Source organism: Carcharhinus amblyrhynchos, chromosome 12 (assembly GCF_965287045.1).
Source record: "Carcharhinus amblyrhynchos chromosome 12, sCarAmb.v2.hapA, whole genome shotgun sequence".
Lineage (NCBI taxonomy): Eukaryota > Metazoa > Chordata > Chondrichthyes > Carcharhiniformes > Carcharhinidae > Carcharhinus > Carcharhinus amblyrhynchos.
The window spans coordinates 68,782,828-68,803,751 of NC_137335.1; the positions used below are offsets into that span (position 1 = coordinate 68,782,828).

The window sequence follows — 20,924 nt, forward strand, 5'->3', positions numbered from 1 at the left end:
AAACCGCATGGTGATTACAGCAGAGAAGACCACCAATTGAGAGTTATCTAAAATATCCTCATTAATCATAGAATCCTTACAGTCCAGGAGAGGCCAGTTAGCCCATCGAGTCTGCACCGTCTTTCTAACAGACTATCTTACCCAGGCCTTCTGCCCACACTATCCTTGTAACCCCACACATTTACCATAGCTAATCTATATTAACCTACACATCTTGGGACACTAACAGGCAATTTAGCATGGCCAATCCACCTAACCTGCACACCTTTGAACTGTGGGCGGGAACCGGAGTATTTGGAGGAAACCCACGCAGATACAGGGAGAACGTGCAAACTCCACACAGACAGTGACCCAAGGCCAGAATTGAATCCAGGTCCCTGGCATTATGAGGTGGTAGTTATGCCACTGTGCCGTCCTAAGTAGTTAAAATGGTAACGTGGATCCTCAGAACATTAACTGAATTTCAGGATTAATAGTTTGACGATAATACCACTAGGCCATTGCCTCCCCTTTATTTCTTGATATTGACTAAGAGAGAATCAAACCAGCTCCCTTTGACATTCAATGGCATTTATTGAATCCCTCAGCATCGAATCCGTCATCAAGGAGGAAATAGCGAGGCACCTTGAGGGGAATTGCTTGATAGAGCAGATGCAGCACGGTTTCGTTAAGGGGAAGTCGTGTCTGACAAATTTACTTAAGTTCTATGAGGATGTGTCGAGGGCGGTGGATAGAGGAGAGCCGGTGGATGTGGTCTTTCTGGATTTTCAGAAGGCGTTTGACAAGGTACCTCACAAGAGGTTATTGCAGAAGGTCAGGGGACATGGAGTTGGGGGTAGGGTGTTAGCGTGGATAGAGGACTGGTTGTCCAATAGGAGGCAGAGAGTGGGGGTCAATGGGTGCTATTCGGATTGGCGGTTGGTGACTAGTGGAGTGCCTCAGGGGTCGGTGCTGGGGCCTCAGCTATTTACCATTTATATAGATGATCTGGAGGAGGGAACCGAGTGTATGGTGTCGAAATTTGCTGATAACACAAAGATTGGTGGAAAGGCAAATTGTGCGGAGGGTGTGGAGAGTCTGCAGAAGGATCTAGATAGGCTGGGCGAATGGGCCAGGAACTGGCAAATGGAATTTAATGTTGGCAAGTGCGAGGTGGTCCACTTTGGTAGGAATAATGGTAGGAAGGATTATTACTTACGTGGAGAAAAACTGCAGCAGGCGACGGTGCAGAGGGACCTCGGGGTCCTTGTGCATGAGTCGCAAAAACCCAGCTTGCAGGTGCAGCAGGTGGTCAGGAAGGCTAATGGGATGCTGGCCTTCATAGCGAGGGGGATTGAATATAAAAGTAGGGAGGTCTTGCTGCGGCTATATAGGGCATTGGTGAGGCCGCAGCTGGAGTACTGTGTGCAGTTTTGGGCGCCGTACTTACGCAAGGATATTTTGGCCTTGGAGGGAGTGCAGAGGAGGTTTACTAGGCTGATGCCGGAGTTGAGGGGGTTGAGCTATGAGGAGAGGCTGAATAAACTAGGCTTGTACTCATTAGAGTTTAGAAGAATGAGGGGAGATCTCATTGAGACGTATAAGATGATGAATGGGATGGATAGGATAGAGGTGGAAAGACTCTTCCCGCTCAGAAAGGACAGTAGGACTAGGGGGCACAGCCTCAAGATAAAGGGGGGGGCGGTTTAGAACGGAGTTGAGGAGGAACTTCTTCACTCAAAGGGTGGTGAATCTCTGCAATTCTCTGCCCGTTGAAGTGGTGGAGGCTGCCTCGCTAAATATTTTTAAGATGCGGGTTGATGGGTTTTTGATAAGAGAGGGGATTAGGGGTTATGGGGAGAGGGTGGGAACGTGGAACTGAGCCACGACAGATCAGCCATGATCTTATTGAATGGCAGGGCAGGCTCGAAGGGCTAGATGGCCTACTCCTGCTCCTATTTCTTATGTTCTTATGTTCTTATCAACATCTGAAGGGTTGCCACTGCTCAGAAACCGGACTAGCCATTTAAATACTGTGGCTACAAAAACAGGTTACAGACTGGGAATTCTGCAGTGAGTAACTCACTTCCTCATTCTCCAAAGTTGTCCACCATCCTCAAGGTAGAAGTCAGGCGTTTGACAGAATACTCTACCCTTGCCTGAATGAGTGCAGCTCCAACATCAGGCAAGAAGCTTGACACCATGAGGATAAAGCAGCCGACATGATTGGTGCCCCAGCCATCATCTTCAGCATTCACTCCCTCCAATATGAATGCAGTGGCAACAGCATATACAAAATACAAGACGTGCTGTAGCACTACATCAATGCTCCAGTGACAGCATATTCAAAACCCACAGCCTCTACCACCTAGGAGGTTAAGGACAGCAGATGCATAGAAATACCAAGTTCCCATTAAAATCACACAACATCCTGGTTTAGACTTACATTGCTGTTCCTTCACTGTCACTTGCTCAAAATCCTCAAAACCCTTTCTAACAGTTCTACAGTAGACAATGTCCATAACCGTATGGGCTGCAGCAGCCCAAGAAGACTACTCATCATCTTAAGGATAATTAAGGATTGGCCAACAAATGCTGTCCGAGCCAGCGACACTCACATCCCATGAAAGATTTTTTTTTAAATCATGACTTTCACATAGGAAACAAATTGAAAAAGGTACAAAAAACTTTACTCTAAAAAAATGTATTTATACCCAGGCTGCTGATTTGCTATATACCCTTTTTTGCTTGGCAATAAAAGTTAAAATCACCCCATTGCACCAACACATCAAACTAAGAATACTGGTAACATCCATCTTACCCTTAAAATAGGAAAGGAGAGGTCACGACGCAGCAAGAAATAATTATTACTAAATTAACAAGAATGGATATCTGCTCCAGAGACACATTGACACAGGTGGGCTTTGAAGTCAAAAAACTTCCAGTAATCCAACACTCCTATTGTTTGGTGTCATATATAAAATGTACTCCTAACTGTAGTCAATGTTTAGTGAACTGTCAGCAGGCTTCAGACTCAAAGAGGCCTCACTTTGCTCATATGTACTAATCCCGAAAGCAGCTGTATCTTACATAGAATTTCATAGAATCCCCACAGTGCAGAAGGAGGCCATTTGGCCCATCACATCTGCACCAAACACAATCCCACCTAGGCACTATCCCTATAACCCCATGCAGTTACCCTAGCCAAACCCCTGACACTAAGGAGCAATTTAGTATGACTAATCCACCTAACCCGCACATCTTTGGATCTGTCATTCGAACCTCTCCCCAGTGCACTGCAATTCATGGCAGTAGCACCAGATGTCATTATTATGATATTGTAACTGGGCAGAAACTGAGCATGGAAAGAGGCAAATTGGAAAAGCAGAGAGGAGTGAAAAGAACAGATATTGCAGTGAGAAACTGGCAGAAATAGCTTCAGACCCAATTTGCTTGCTGTAGAAAAATTCTTATCCTGATTTAACCAAAAATAAATTTGGAATGTCAGGGTCCTTTTGCTGATGCAATGATAGATTTTGGGAATATTGTATGAATATTAAAACAGATGCGCACATGCACGCCTGTGCTGGCGGATAGACAGAGGGGCAGCTGCTTTGCTGAAACTCCTGTGTGACCCAAGAGCTTCTGCTCAGATTAAGCTAAACCAAAGTTCAAAAGCTGGCATCCTTCATAACTTCAACATAATGTGTCCTTGCCAACATTAAGGGCATTTAAATGGTCATTGGATAAACATATGAATGATATTGGAATAGTGTAGGTTAGATGGGCTTTAGGTTGGTTTCACAGGTCAGCTCAACATTGAGGGTTGAAGTGCCTGCACTGCGCTGTAATGTTCTATGTTCTTTTTAACACCACGCTTCCCAGACTTTCAGCAGCATGGTACTACAACCTGCACTGCAGTCTTCACTTCAAACTGTGGAGTAAATAGGACTCAATCATGAGCTTTACAAAATGGTAGCGAACTAGATGACAATTACCTCATAAATGTCAGTATCCCATTATCAGCATTGTACTGTTGCAACTTCTCTTCAAAGTTTAACTTGACATTTGGGTATTGGCTAGCCGCTGCGAACGCAAACAGATTAAGTAAGCTTCAATAACAGATAAGATATGGGACAAAGGATTGTTTAGAACTGCATTTACTCACTGTAGTGGGGAATTCTATTTTGGTGGCCAGATTACTTTAGAAAGTTCTAAAAAGCAACTTTGATAAGTAAACTCTTGCAAAGGTAAACAAGACTCAGTCTTCAAAGCATAATAATGTTTTTTTTAAATCTAGTTTTATTAAAACATTGAACTGTCAGAATTAAAAACAATACAAATTAAAAAATATTCAGACAAACATACAATTAAGACAAGGCAAATTGATCTCTGATTTTATGTCCGCATTAAATGAACTATGAGGCATTGTCAAAAGATCTCAGGTTTCATGCCAAAAAGCAGAACGGTTATAGTTTTTGTTATCAGATTATACAAGCCAGCACTTAATTAAAAGCAATTTCATTCATTCACTGTTCTATCAATCTAATAATGGCATGTCCTTCAATCAATTATAGTCTGACACCTTCAAATATTGATCTGTCATTCACCTGTCCGTTTCATGGAAGTTCTCTCCCAAAAATGGCTTATGATTCAGCATTTCTCAAACCTGCTTAAACTGGCTCTAATGCCAAATGATGGCATCTTTATTATTTGGCATTATCCCCTGACCTGGATATGAATGGGTAATTTACTTTGTTGCATAATTTGTGCCTGACTTGTGCTGGTATCTTTCATGAATACATCTTTCATTTTACTGGCATGTTGCAAATTCATTTCTTAGAGACATTATTAATATGTTGCTTAAATATTTTGCATTATTCTCAAATCACATATTAAAACATTAGCTGCTAATTATCCTCATGTCGGGTATTTAGAATTAATCAGAATTCTCAAATGCACTCACCAAATAATAGCGTTCGGTTTAAGTTTGCTCTATCCACTGATAAGATATACTGAAAGACAACGAAAAACAGTTAAACATTGTTCCCAGATGCAGTAGGAATATAGTTAATATTATCAGCCACGTGCTTTGACAAATGAAATTATTGTTTTTGGCTAATTTAGTAATACTATAATGCACATTTTAGGAAAATAACATGGACTAGTTTTCTGCTTTAGAACTCAAACATAAAACATTGTCTGGCAGGTTGCAAAGAGGATCATTGGGTAGAAAGAACAGCATGTCCATTAAACAGATAACTTGATTTTGCAACTCTATCCTGCATCCAATGAACCATTGTGCAATCCTCTCCCCAGGCAACATGAGGATCTGTAACTTCAGATTACCAAATATCCAGGCACAGCTAGTTACAGCCTAAGGCAGTCCAAATGAACTCCCAATAAAAGATTTAAGTGTTTTTCAGTTGTCTAACTGCTTTTTAGCTTGTCTTTGCAAAATGTATGATGAGGGTTTATTATTCATTTTTCAAGCTCTTCTTCCAAATTCTGCCTGATGAAACAAGAAAATTAGGTGACTGGCTGCTGGTTGACTTCAAGGGACTCCTGACTAGGTGGGGTTCATTAACTCCTGCAGGCTTTACTCATTTTCTAGCATGTATGGGTGATTTGACATAGATAGTGAGTCCATTCTGTGGCACAATCCTCCCGTTCACACATTCTTCTCCCATGTTCCTGCTGCTTGGCACTCTCAATATTCGGGATAGACTGCAGAGCTGCAATGAGGTCACTGATACCATACATTTTTACTATTTTCAGCTATTTGAACTGAATCCATACAGTACCAAGTACTTGGGCCCTAGGTTTCTATAATAGACACTGAAGCATAATCTATTTGGCAAGATTTTTACTAAAGATCAACTCACACATACAAGGCATCTTACTGTGCAGAGTTGTTGGCAAGTAATCAAAGGGACTCCATGAACTGATGATGCTCAGAAGGCAGTGTCCCCCTTTGCAGGCATCAATCCTGGAACTTAGCATCTGAGGGTGTTGTAGAGCTTGTCCGTCTGACTGCCTCTTCTGACTACTTGCTCCTCATCCCCGCTGCACATTCCACCTTGTTGTTCCTCCTCTTACTCTCAACATTCCCAACAGGAATATTCCTTGATTTGATGTTTGTTGTGGAGAAAGTAAAGAATGCTGTGGTATGTGAGCGCCCTCAGGCAAGTCACCTTGCTGCATGTTAGTTTATTTATTAGTGTCACAAGTCATATACACACAGCAATGAAGTTACTGTGAAAATCCCCTAGTTACCACATTCCGGTGCCTGTTTGGGTACACTGAGGGAAAATTTAGCATGGCCAATGCATCCAACTAGCACATCTTTGGACAGTGGGACAAAACTGGAACACCTGGAGGAAACGCACACAGACATGGGGAGAACATGCAGATTCCACACAGACAGTGACCCAAGCCAGGAATCAAACCCGGGTCCTTGGTGCTATGAGGCAACAGTGTGCCACTGTAGCAGTGTCTATGAAAGAAATACACCAAAGGCACACAAGCTGTGGTGCTTTTTTCAAATGTAAAAGTTACCTGGCTGCTTGTTCCATAAGAAATGGAGGACTTCTTGCCTGCAAGGGAGTGAATCATCCTGCCTCTCATGGGAATGCCCTTGGATACCACCTAAAACACAAAAATTGAAGCATTAGATTTTAAGAAGTTGGGAAATTTGGGATATTTAACAACAGAGAAACTGCCAAATGGTCATCATCCTTGAGCACAACTGCTGAAGCTTAACACAAGTGTCATTAGATTTGCCCACATAACAATATTGATACCTTTCAAAAATCCTGAGGTCACCAACACATGTTCAAATAAGGTCACACCTAGTCATCAGCCAAGGTAAAAGGTAAAATCGTCATAGTCCCAGATGATCATAAGCAGTGACTGGTGGTGACTTAACCTGAGGATCACCACACCTCAGGCAAGGGGCAAGTTTGAGAAGACAGGGACTTCATGAATAGCCTCAGCCAATACAGGAAGTGAACCCATGCTATTGGCGTCGCTTTGCATCACTAACCAGCCGTCCAGCCAACTGAGCCTAGTAACAGTCATACCAGGGATATGTTTACAACAAAATACTAGCTGCCTACTTTAGCGAGCTTATCTAAATCACTGGCGTGAAACAGAATAGAAGCAGGAATGGTCATGAGAAGCAACTTAAGATTGCACTTAATCACACTCAAGCAGCCTAATGATCCTCACATGAATCACATCTGCAGCCACAGAAATGTCTGTTTACTCCTCAAATTGTAGAATTTCCAATCACTATTGCCTTCTCAACCTTCCTCCACAAGCTGTCTGCATAATAGATTTAAGTTTATAACATCCGGGAAAGCATCGCATCAGAACAGCTAGATCTATAAGTAATGATCTCTTCTGGGGACAATGTTTAATAAAAATTGAATCAGGGCACTTAACAACACAGAGGAATCCATTCAACCCATTGTGCCTGTTTTGGGTCTTAGCTTAGGACCACATTCTTGTTCTTTGTGTTCTAATCCTGAAATTTCCATGTGCTCATGTACCTTTTAAAATTATTCATGGAACCAGCTTCCACCGTTGCTTCAGGTGGAACATTCCAGATCCCGATAGCTCTCCTCAAATGACAACATCTCTCCTCAACACTCCTCTAGATATTTTATCAATGGTTTTCAATCTATGACCTCTAACTATTGGCCCACTCAAAGGGCAAGTAGTTTCTACTCTCATCAGTATTGACAGAGGTCTGGCACTTATAGGGCGGGACTGAGTACTGGATTATCCATGCAGCGATTTAGGAGAACACATGACCCATACTTTGGAGTCAGTCTAGTGTTGAACAGAGCTACATGCACAATCGCTGAAGTGGTCAGTTCCTACAATTATTCTTTATTCCTTTGTGGGACATGAGTATCACTGGCTGGCCAGCATTTATTGCCCTTCCCTAGTTGTCTGAGGGCAGTTGAGAGTCAACCACATTGCTGTGGTTCTGAAGTCACATATGGGCCAGGCTAAACAAGGACAGCAAATTTCCTTCCTTGAAGGACATTAGTGAACTAGATGGGTTTTTCCAACAATCGACAATAGTTTTATGGTCATGAGTAGATTCTTAAATTCCAAATATTTTAAATTAAATTCCACCATCTGCCATGGCGGGATTTGAATCCGAGTCCCCAGAACATTGGCTGAGTTTCTGGGTTAATAGTCCAGCACTAATACCACTAGGCCATTGCCTCCCCCGCACCATTTATTGTACATGTACAGTTCTTGTAGTAAATAAATACCTATTTAGGATTATGGAGTCTTAGAATTCTTACAGTGCAGAAGGGGGCCAGTCGGCCCATCGAGTCTGCACTGACCACAATCCCACCCAGGCCCTATTCCCGTAACCCCACATATTTACCTTTCTAACCCCCCTGACACTACGGTCAATTTAGCATGGCCAATCAACCTAACCTACACATCTTTGGACTGTGGGACGAAATTGGAGCACCCGGAGGAAACCCACGCAGACACAGGGAGAATGTGCAAACTCCACACAGATAGTGACCCGAGGCCGGAATTGAGCCTGGATCCCTGTCATTGTGAGGCATCAGTGCTAACCACTGTGCCACTGTGCTGCTCACTTTGTATTAAAATTGAACTATACTGTAGTCACCATTGTCTAGGTGATCTTTCATTGTAATTGTCTTGTCATCTGATTGGCTAAATCATCAATGGATTGTCCAGAAATTTCCCTTACCGACATTTCGCTTACCCTACTTCATTTCCCAGAACCAAAGAACTGCTTTCTTGCTTGTTGGATTTAATAGACATATTGATCAAGAAAGTTCTCCTGTGCACATATCAGAAATTATTTTCCTTTCCTGGGTTTTTCTGCAGTCTATGTTGAGGTAATCAAAACCTCCTATTTTGGTTCCACACCATTGAAATTTGCACATCTAACTCCTTGAAATTCTATATTAAGATTCCAAAAAGCCTAGCAGCTTTCTATCTGTTCTTCAATGCAAACCAAATAGATTCAGTCGTAGAACTACATGCATAGAATCTCTTTAGTGCAGAAGGAGGCCATTTAGCCCATTGAGTCAACGTAGGCTACATTGACCACAGTCCTGCCTGGGCCCTATCTCCATAACCCCACATATTTCTTTGGTTCTGGGAAATGAAGTAGGGTAAGCGAAATGTCGGTAAGGGGAATTTCTGGACAATCCGTTGGCAATTTAGCCAATCAGATGACAAGACAATTACAATGGGAGGTCACCTAGACAATGGTGATGACAATATAGTTCAATTTTAATATAAAGTGAGCAGCACAGTGGCACAGTGGTTAATCCCCCTGACACAAAGGGGAAATTTATCACGGCCAATCAACCTAACTCGTACATCTTTAGAATATACATGTTGTATATTCTTTTCTGGGGGTTGGTTTAGGTTAGTTAGCTGGACAGCTGATTGGTGATGCAGAGTAATGCCAACAGCACAGGTTCAACACAGGCTGGCGTTATTCATGACAGTCCATTTTTCCAACCTTGCCCCTTGTCTGAGGTGTGGTGATCCTCTGGTTAAATCAGCACCAGTCACTGCCTATGATTATCAGGGACTATGGTAACTTTACCTTTATATTATTTTCAATTAGAACTATAATATCACTCTTAATTATTAATGCCAAACCACCACCTCTTTATCTTCCTCTAACATTCCTGAATATTTGGTAGCCAGGATTACTAGCTAACCATTCCTGGCCTTGTTTTAGCCATGTCTCAGGAAATATAACCAGGTCATAATGACATGTGCTTTTGCTTACAATTTAGCAACCTGATTATGCTACAGACAATGACATACACACAACTTAATACTTTCTTCAATACGTTGGCTATTTTTCTTAATCTGATCCCTGCAATTTTTGAAATTAGACTGAAACCGTAAAAGGAACAGGTAAAGCAGTTGCACAGAACCTTGGCCCCATGCTACATAAATATACAAAACTTCTACTTTTGAAAACAATTGGGACTTTAGAAATTAGTCCCTAGAAATTAGTGACTAACTTCTGTGCAGAATAGTGTGGATGGAATAAAACACCTTTTGCTAAAGCGTCCATAAAAAATTCAGGCTTTGGACTTTTATTATCCTTGTATTATTACAATATTTATGTTAAAATGTCTATTCTTGAACATTCTGGATTCAGCTTCAGTACCATATGGAGACAGTGTAAGATAACCTCAATGCTTTCATTTTCAAGTTGATATTTCTTGTAAATCTTCTCCCAACTCCTCATAATAGTTGAGGTATGTTATGGTTGGCTAGCTTACTTCAATTCTTAATATGGAGCTGGACTATAACTGAGGGCAGCTCCCCACACAGCAGTCTAAATGTCAAGGGCAAACCCTCTTCCACTTGGGTGCCCACCTGTGCTTTAAATCAGCAGCCAATGGGTCTTTAATTGTCACCAGGCAAGATCCCCATTGCTCTGATTGGAAATCCCACCTTATTGAGTAGCTGGCTAATCAGAGTCTGGCAGCTCTACAATACGAACAGTGCTGCTAGGAGCAGTGGCCAATGCTGATACTGTACTTAGATAAAGGAAGCACTGTTTAACAATGGACCTTGGGTGGGGTGGGGTTGGTATACTCTCTTCATTGGCCAGTAGCTGAGACAAACATGGGTGCAGACCTCTCCTGCCATCCATAACATCTAAGCAGTGATGAGATGAGGTCCTTAAGTGGGCAACAATACTTAACAGCCTCAATTGGGTCATAAGCATCAGGCTCACCAGACATTTTCTTGCCGTTCACATAATTATAATAGGTGGGCAGGCCAGTGTCACATCGGGCCCGATTTTACCAGGCCCACCACCTGCATTCCTGCCTGCAGGATCTTGTGAAATCCAGTTCACACAATTCGTGCAGCATGGGACAGTATGGAAACACACTGTAATTTGGGTTTGATAGAATGTATATGATCAAGGCATTTAATTGTTTATTTGAAATAAAGAGGAAAATGCTTCCCAGATTTTTTTTTCCCCCAATTGTGCTGGATAATACGTGGTTTCTCCATACCTTGTCCTCCATTCCAATAGCTTTTAGAGCTTGCCGCCCTCTGTAAGATAGAGCAAGGTTGATGCTTCTTCCTCTAACATCTTTAGCAGTTCGAATATCTGTCAAAAAGCAAAGGAGAAATGTTAACCATGTTTCAATCTATTTTCTTGTAAAATATGTTAGTGTCTGTTAAGTACACCCAACCAGAAATCCGGAAGCATTGAGTAATTTGTCTGAAATGCACTACTTTGTTTTTCACATTAGGACCTACCTTCAAGATTAAGTCAGCAATGCACAGGAAACTCGTGGCACCACGTCCATGTGCACTTAAGGGTGGCTTGCAACGGGGGCGGCACAGTGGCACATTGGTTAACATTACAGGAGGTTCACCAGCCAAAGACATATTATACCTTCCACTTTGGACTTTTTGCTGTTGTGCACTGCAGTCAATGGATCTATAACTGCTGGTATCAGTGTCTGAGATTATGTAGCAATTTTCTTAAAAGTTTGAATATTCTGAAACAATTTATCACAGCGAACATGGTGGCACAGTGGTTAAGCACTGTTGCCTTGCAGTGTCAGGGACCTGGCTTCAATTCTCAGCCTGCGTCATAGTCTACACAGAGTTTGCACATTCAATGTAATACTGCATTGTATTTTTAAAGGTTCACTTTAGAAATCCTCAATGTTCCTTTAATTTTAAACTTGACACGAAGTAATATGAATAGAGGTGGAAAAAGTAATTTACCCAAGTTTTGCTGATACCATGGCAAGTGAAAAAATAGCAATGCAATGGTTTGTAAAGTTATGAGTGACAACATGATTAAACCCTAGAATTTACATGACTATTTAATTAGTTTCCTCTGGTTACTCCAGTTTTCTCCCACAGTCCAAAAGACGTGCTGGTTAGGTGCATCGGCCATGTTAAATTCTCTGTCAGTGTACCCAAACAGGCGCCGGAGTGTGGCAACTAGGGGATTTTCACAGTAACTTAATTGCAGTGTTAATGTAAGCCTACTTGTGACACTAATAATAAATGAACTTTAAAACTTAGAGTTGAGCTTGTCCATTTGGATCTGGGGGTGAGTAATTTTCTTTGTTAAATTTGGTAGCACAGAGGAGGGTAACAGGAGAATGGTAGCTTGGATGGAAGAGCAAGGAGGCTCAAGATGGTAATGAGAGGGTTTTGGGTCAGGGATATCTATGGGAGCAAGAAAGTTGCTGGAGTCAATCATTAAGAAGGAGGTGACTGAGCACCTAGAAAAACAAAGCTCAGTTCACCAGTGTCAGCACAGTTTTGTGAAGGGCAAGTCTTGTTTGACAAACCTGCTAGAGTTCTTTGAGGATGTAATCAGCAAGGTAAATAATGGGATTCCTGTGGATGTGATCCATTTGGACTTTCAGAAGGCACTTGATAAGGTGCCACACAAGAGACAGATCCTGAAAGTTAGATCCCGAGGGTTTGGGGGTAGAGTAGTTGCTTGGATTGAGGATTGGCTGACTGATAGAAAGCAGAGGGTTGAGATACATGAGTCCTTCTCCAGTTGGCTATCCGTAACTAGTGGGGTCCAGTAGGGTTCAGTTCTTGGATCACAACTATTTACAATCTGTATCAGTGATCCACAAGTAGGGACAGAGTGGAACGTAGCAAAATTTGCTGACAACATGAAAATAGGTGGGAAAGCAGGCTGCGATAAGGAGATAAAAAGTTTACAAATTGACACTGACAGACAAGGGGAATGGACCTGAATCTGGCAGATGGAGTTTAATGTGGATAAATGGAAGGTTATCCATTTTGGCTGGAAAAAAGGGAAATAATTATTTAAATGGGAAACAGATTCAAAAGGCAATTTTGTAAACAATCTGGGTGTCCTTCTGCAGGAGTCTCAGAAAGTGGTTTTGCAGGTGTAGAATGTCTTGAGGAAGGCAAATGGAATCGTGGTATTTATTGCAAAGGGTCTAGAGTCTAAAAGTAGAGAACAGTCTAGGACAAGAGGTCGTAGTTCTAGAGTAAAAGGGAGGAAGTTTAAGACTGAGATAAGGAGAAGCTGCTTCTCACAGAGGGTTGTGAATCTATGGGAACTCACTGCCCCAGAATGCAGTGGGTGCAGAATCAATCAGTGGATTCAAAAAAGATATAGATGAATATTTGATCAAAAGCAGGATAAAGGGCTACGGGGAAAAGGCAGGGAAGTGGAGTTAGGATGAGATCAGGCATGATTGTACAGAATGGCAGAGTGGGTTCAAAGAGCTGAATTGCCTACTCTCACTCCTAATTCCTATGTTCCTAAAAGGTCTTTGAAGAACATTTTTTTATGAGAGGGTGGGTCAAACCAAAAAGGGCACATGGAAGGTTTTGAGGAAGGAAAATAGGTGGGATTGGCCCATGAGAGGTGAAAGCAGGCTTTGAGGGAGGGGAGTGGGTGGTGTAAATGTACAACAGGAAGGACCTGCCATATTCGAAATGATAGGAGAGGTGCGGGAGAGTGCAAAATGTAGGGTCTAAAGGATAAGTTCAGTACTATCCACTGTCAGGCCCTGGATGTCCAAATGAAGAAACTGTCCACAGAGGAGAGTAGGTCCACTCTGAGGTAAGGATAATCAAAATTCTCAGACAGCAACTCATGGGATTCTAAAGCCAGATAAAAGGCTGAATGGGAAGGTGGAAGCAGTAACCATCAAAGGAGAATCGGTATATCCTTATAAAGAAGAGGAATTTTCAGTGCTATGAGCTGAATATAAGTACCCCAATTCCTAGGGGTAACTGCTTCATTAATGACCTCTCTTTCATCAAAAAGTCGGAAGGGGATGTTCGTTGACGACTGCACAATATTCAGCATCATTTGCTACTCTTCACATACTGAAGCAGCCTGTATCCTTATGCAGCAAGACCCAGACAACATTCAGGTTCAGGTAAGCAGTAAGTAATATTCGCAGCATACAAGTGCGTGGCAACGGTAGACTCCAACTAGGAAGAAGCTAACAATCTCCCTTACAATTACATTACCATCACTGACTGCCCCACTATCAATTTCCTGGAAATTACCATTGACCAGAAACTGAACTGGACCAGCTAGGTAAACACAGTTGAGGTCAGGACTCTACCACAGTCAGAATGGAGGTTGAATCCCGTGCTGTTGGCATTAATCTGGTCCATACACTAGCCTTCTTGCCAGCTGAATAAACTAGCCCTCCCCCATGGATGTATGCAGCACGTGTAGATGCTGTTTAAACAATACTATCACAACCAAAGGTAATGATTTCCTTGAGGCAATTCTAACAATGAGGCAGGCAGCGCACACAAATGTCACCCAATCGCAAGGGTGGGAGCTTGTTCCATTTTGAGGGACAAGGCATCAAAGCATTCTATCACACTTCAAATGGACATCCAGTTGTATCTCACAGGCCCAGCAGCCTGCAGACTAATAACCCAGGTTGCAGAACATTAGGAGCAGATGGGATGGTGATCAATGAGTGGGGTAGCAACAGAAGCCCACATTATTCTTGTAGAGCTCAGGGAAATAGCTGCCCTCTTGTGGGCTCCAGAAAAACTTTTAATGGCCATTTCCTCTTGACAAACAGCCTTTATTCAGAGTGTGCAGGGCACACACTCTACCCAGCAGGTCCTCTAAATTGCACTGGAGTCCTATCGATGTCATAAACCCTGAAAGGATCACTAATCACAGGTTTAAAAATCACATAAGCTGCAAGTTGTACCTCAGTCACACAGGAAAAGTTTTGTGAAAACCACAGGTCTTGATTAAGGCAAACTTAGATAAGAGCCAAAGACCTTTTAATTGAACGATGTGCAGCTCATGTTTGCCTATCAGAACAAGGAACAATGGAAGGGGAGATTATTATACCATTGGTCAGAGATATAGCTATTAATGCTTGATGATATAATTAGGAAAACATGCAGGAGTTACAATTGAACACTATACCCTTATATATGCATGGAGTAACCTTAATCAATAACTGTGAGCAAATAGGTATAACTCCTATATTTTGATTGATATATACTAATTATTTGTAATCAAATTTGAAACTATAATTGCTTGTGTATTTCTGAATTTGTCACTCAGGTTGGTCTTAAAAGATTTGGCCAGGATCTTGTAGCTGCAGGAATAAATCATCTTAAACCAGTCTATGACTTTTTCTGGTTACTTGAGGGGAACGACAGTTTCAACAAGAAAATCATCCTGACAGCCCTATAACAGACCCCTATTTTGCATAACTTAGTGAGATTATCCCTTGGAAGATCCTATTTAAATGGTACCAATGCTTGCAAAAGTCCAGAAAGGGAGATCATGTTCTCACAAGTTGAGGGATGGACTGTTTTCACATATAATGTTGGAGGATTGCATGCAATAAAATCACTGAACTGCATTTATTTGGAACGTACATGTGCTTGAAAGCAACTACCGTGAGAAAGAATTATCCAGTTAAAGCCCAAACATTTTAGCAAGATGAAGGCCATGTAGTAGAAATGTTAATGAACATACTAAAATACAACATGGCTGTACAATTTTACTTTAATTGTAATGCAAAAATACATTAAAAATGTATTTTTAATTACTATTTGTAAACTTGTTCTGCACAAAATTTGAGAAAATGTTTTCAAAAATGAATTTCAGTGATTTTGACTAGTTGACCAAAGTTTTTTTTATTCATTCATGGGACATGGGCTGCCAGAGGTAGTGGTAGAGACGGGTACAACTTTGTCTTTTAAAAAGCATTTAGACAGTTACATGGATAAGATGGGTATAGAGGGATATGGGCAAATGCGGGCAACTGGGGTTAGCTTAGAGGTTTAAAAAAAAGCAGCATGGACAAGTTGGGCCAAAGGGCCTGTTTCCATGCTGTAAACCTCTTTGGCTCTATGGGTGTCACTGGCTGGCCAGTATTTGTTGCCCAACCATAGTCGCCCTTGATCTGAGTGGCTTTATAGACCATTTCATAGAACATAGAACACAGAACATTACAGCACAGCACAGGCCCTTTGGCCCTCGATGTTGCGCCGACCAGTGGAAGCAATCTAATGACCCTCTAAACTAAACTATTCCAATGTTATCCATATGCCTATCCACTGACCACTTGAATGCCCTTAAAGTTGGCGAGTCCACAACTGCTGCAGGCAGGGCATTCCACGCCCTTACTACCCTCTGAGTAAAGAACTTACCTCTGACATCCGTCCTATAACTACCACCCCTTAATTTAAAGCTATGTCCCCTCGTGTTAGCCATCACCATCCGAGGAAAAAGGCTCTCACTGTCCACCCTATCCAATCCTTTGATCATCTTGTATGCCTCAATTAGGTCACCTCGTAACTTTCTCTCTAATGAAAATAACCTCAAGTCCCTCAGCCTTTCCTCATAAGACCTTCCCACCGTACCAGGCAACATCCTGGTAAATCTCCACTGCACCCTTTCCAATGCCTCCACATCCTTCTTATAATGTGGTGACCAGAACTGTACGCAATACTCCAAGTGCGGCCGCACCAGAGTTTTGTACAGTTGTAACATGACCTCACGGCTCCGAAATTCAATCCCTCTACCAATAAAAGCTAACATACCATACGCCTTCTTAACAACCTTATCAACCTGGGTGCCAACTTTCAGGGAGCTATGCACACGTACCCCGAGAGCTCTCTGTTTGTCAAGGGTCCTTCCATTAGCCCTGTATTCTGTACTCCTGTTACTCTTACCAAAGTGAATGACCTCACACTTTTCTGTATTAAACTCCATTTGCCACCTCTCGGCCCAGCTCTGCAGCTTATCTATGTCCCTCTGCAAACTGTAACTTCCATCCTCACTGTCTACAACTCCTCCAACTTTGGTGTCATCAGCAAATTTACTAATCCATCCTTCTACACCCTCATCTAGGTCATTTATAAAAATGACAAACAGCAGTGGCCCCAATACAGATCCTTGAGGTACACCACTTGTAACTGAACTCCAGGTTGAATATTCCCCTTCAACCACCACCCTCTGTCTTCTATCAGCTAGCCAATTCCTGATCCAAACTGCAAAATCACCCACAATCCCATGCATCTGCATTTTCTGCAGTAGCCTACCATGGGGAACCTTATCAAACGCTTTGCTAAAATCCATATACACCTCGTCAACTGCCTTACCCTTATCCACCTCTTTGGTCGCCTTTTCAAAAAGCTCGATAAGGTTTGTGAGGCACGACCTACCCTTCACAAAACCACGTTGACTATCCCTAATCAATTTATTTCTCTCTAGATGATTATAAACCCTATCCCTTATAATTCTTTCCAAAACTTTGCCCACAACAGAAGTAAGGCTCACTGGTCTATAATTCCCAGGATGGTCTTGACTCCCCTTCTTGAACAAGGGGACAACATTTGCTATCCTCCAGTCTTCCGGCACTATACCTGTAGCCAATGGCGACATGAAGATCAAAGCCAAAGGCTCTGCAATCTCCTCCCCAGCCTCCCAGAGAATCCTAGGGTAAATCCCATCCAGTCCAGGGGACTTATCTATTTTCATAATCTCAAGAATTGCTAACACCTCCTCCTTATGTACCTCAATCCCGTCTAGTCCACTACCTGGTATCGCAGTATTCTCCTCGACTACACTGACTTTTTCCTGCGTGAATACTGATGAAAAATACAGAGGACAGTTGAGAGTCAACCACATTGCTGTGGATTTGGAGCCACATGTAGAACAGACCAGATAAGGATGGCAGATTTCCTTCCCTGAAGGACATTAGTGAACCAATTGGGTTTTTCTGACAATTGACAATGGTTTTGTGGTAATCAGCGGATTTTTAATTCCAGGTTTTTTTCAAATTGAATTCAAATTCCTTCATCTGCTGTGGTGATTTTCGAACCCGAGTCTCCAGAACATTAGCTGAGTTTCTGGATTAATAGTCTAGTGATAATACTTGTAGGTCATCACGTCCCCAAATAGCAAATGAAGTGTGTATATCCATAGATGGGATTTACCAACGTCAGGTGTTAGGTGTTGATATAAATAATGTGACTCAAAATTCTAGCACAAAAAACAATAATATGGACAAGAATTGTACAGGTTTTACAAGATTTTTAATAGTAGATATATAAATTCAGGTATTTAAATTGAGTATGGGAATTGTGGATGCTCTTAACTACACCCATAACTAAGACAGCCGTGCAAATTGGCAATGTGTTCATCTGAAAATGTTAAAGCAGAAAACAAATCAATGAATCCCACCTTTGCGCGCCTCATAAAGTTCCACTTGAAAACCTCTCTTCGCGAAGAAACATGCATTTAAAGCACCAACCTGGGGGAACAGGAAAAATAAATCCAATCTGCAATTGCATGCAGGTTAATATGAGTTTTCTCTGAGACATCAATGGTTTTATGGGAGAAATGAGTTGATGTTTAATTTTGAACAAGAACCACAATGAAAAAGAGAAATAAAACATTAAATAAAATGATTGGTAATAGAGTATTTGTAAAATGCAATGCACAACTCCTTGGACTGTTGGAACTTAGTCTTATTTGAACAGTCTTTCATGCTGTTTCTAGATCTTAGGTATCCTGTTATCTGACTGCACATTACCTAAGCAGTTGCCTACAGATGAAAGAATTAAGGTAACAAAAAGAGACTATTTTGGGACTATTTTCAAATACCCTCCAGCAGGCTGTTTGAAGTGGTGCAAGCCTGTGTTTTCAGTGCAGTTGGTGCATGATCTAGGGAGGGAGAAAACAGTGAGAGGAATGCAAAAATAGAACCCAGTAGCTTAGGGTCCCTGAAACAAAATTATTCAACACTCAAGTACACTGGTTAATTTTTGCCATTCATCTAGATTACAGATTACATATTGTCTTAATCAACTATTGATCCTGCTTGACGTTGATGAATCAATGATTAACTTGTCTGATGACTGAAAATGCTCAACTGCTTTCCTAGTTAATTTCATAGCTTTTCACCCATTTCTTTATTCATTAATTATCTGAATTGGCAAAATTAGTTCCTTCATCACGTAAAAGCAATTGCGATATGTAAAATGCATTTAGCCAAACCAAGAGTTTTTTTTAAGTTAATCACTTTTTCAACAACTTTGTAAAAATTATATCAATACAAACAAATGAATGGTTGTGATGGAATAAACAAAATTGCATGCCGTAATCTTCCAAATCCATGGTGGCACAGTGGTTAGCATTGCTGCCACACAGCACCAGGGACCCAAGTTCAATTCCCAGCTTGGTTCACTACCAGTGTGAAGTCTGCACATTCTTCCTGTGTTCGCATGGGTTTTCTCCCACAGTCCGAAAGACGTGCTGGCCGGGTGCATTGACCGAACAGGTGCTGGAGTGTACTAACTAGGGGATTTTCATGGTAACCTCATTGCAGTGTTAATGTAAGCTTACTTGTGATAACTTTATTGCAATGTTAATGTAAGCCTAATTGTGACATTAATAAATAAAAACAAAATGACAAAGTTAGCGACTGGACAAATATATAGGAAGCAGATTATATGCCTGCAAGGCTAACATTAAAGGTCTTAATAGAATATTTTAAGAGGACATACCTGATTTTATTTGATTAAAGGATAATTGGATATAATAAATTCTATAGGATCATTGCGATTGGTTGTACCCATTTGTAGAGATTTAATCACGTGACATTATCGTAAAGAGCTAGCCCATTTAGAAGAAAAATCAGGAAGCGCACAATGGTATTGGAAATATGGAACCCCCTCACCCAAAGGCTCTATCCATACTGGGACAATCAAAAGATTTCAAGTTTGAGGGAGATAGACTATTGTTGGGTAAGGGCAATAAGGAATATGAAGAGAGGGGCAGTGAGGGTTAATAGGCCTCAATAATTTTCTCTGCATTTCAAACAAAACCAGGGACACTGACCAACAAAACCAACGCCTTATATCATACAAACAATAGCAATGTTTGAGCTTGTGAGGAAATGATAGGTCCATTGCTTGGGGAATCAGCACAAACGATCAATTGAGGCATCATCTTGGATAAACTATCGAGGGAAAACATCAATTTACTTATTTACTATGGGAATAACATGTCCCATCAAAATTAAAAACAAAACAATGACACAATCCGGGGGAAGGGGGAGGTGGGGGAATGAAACACTGGACTCAATATTCCGACTGGGGAATTTATAAGGGAGTTTCTTTGTATTCGATTTGAAGTCAATCAAGTAGCACTTCGTGTGCAGTTTGCACTCAAACTTGCAAATAAATGCTTGATTCTCTGAGAAAAATAAATGAATCCAACGCCGGCATTTCCACATCAAAAATAAATGAACCATACCAATCCACCGCCAACAATCGCCACTTTCTTAACTCTCTCTCCATCAGAACTTCTCGGATTGGAGCTCGATGACATCTTGTAAACACCGACAGGATTTTGTCTTGCTGAAATACTTTGCACAATTCACTCGGAACTTGTCCCCCCGCTGAGACTGCAGCGTTTCACAACCTAGTCGATTCCAACCTGGGGTGGGAAATAAGGCATAGTCAAATTCCAAATGTCATTGGTTCAGAAAATGTGATTTTGCATTGGCTAACAAAAGGTGTGTTTTTGCCAGAAGTCTTTAACTCCTGCTCGGTGTTATTTTTTCATTAAAGGGACTTCCAAGCCACAGAGTCAATTGACTTGAATCCTTACTAGCCCAATTACTGACTCGCGTATATTGCACTTGGGCTGCTGGTAGTCTGAAATAAAAGCAGAAAGCGCTGGGATTAACAAGTCAGCCAGTACCTGTGGAGAAAGAAATAATAGTTAATATTTCGGGTCCACGACTTCACACAGGAAGGATTAATTGGGATGATGTGTGCAAGGCAAAAGAAGGCAGGAATTATAGAATCTCTACAGTGCAGAAGGAGGCCATTCGGCCCATTGAGTCTGCAAGGACCACAAT

The 20,924-nt window shown here is 41.6% G+C and overlaps 1 protein-coding gene across 2 annotated transcripts in view; it reads right to left on the minus strand.

Annotated features, from left to right (window-relative positions):
• The window catches only part of kmo (kynurenine 3-monooxygenase), a 40,752-nt gene extending 20,133 nt beyond the window's left edge, over positions 1 to 20,619 (minus strand). The window contains exons 1-6 of one of the 2 annotated variants that reach the window (XM_080200671.1): positions 20,315 to 20,619; positions 18,239 to 18,308; positions 11,043 to 11,140; positions 6,538 to 6,627; positions 4,946 to 4,994; positions 3,978 to 4,065 (exon numbers count right to left, since the gene is read on the minus strand). In XM_080200671.1, coding sequence (XP_080056797.1) covers positions 3,978 to 4,065; positions 4,946 to 4,994; positions 6,538 to 6,627; positions 11,043 to 11,140; positions 18,239 to 18,308; positions 20,315 to 20,389 — 470 coding nt within the window. In that variant the 5' untranslated portion in view covers positions 20,390 to 20,619. The remainder of the gene's footprint in view (positions 1 to 3,977; positions 4,066 to 4,945; positions 4,995 to 6,537; positions 6,628 to 11,042; positions 11,141 to 18,238; positions 18,309 to 20,314) is intronic. The other variant, XM_080200672.1, reaches the window with a different exon arrangement.
• Between the last annotated feature and the right edge of the window lie 305 nt (positions 20,620 to 20,924).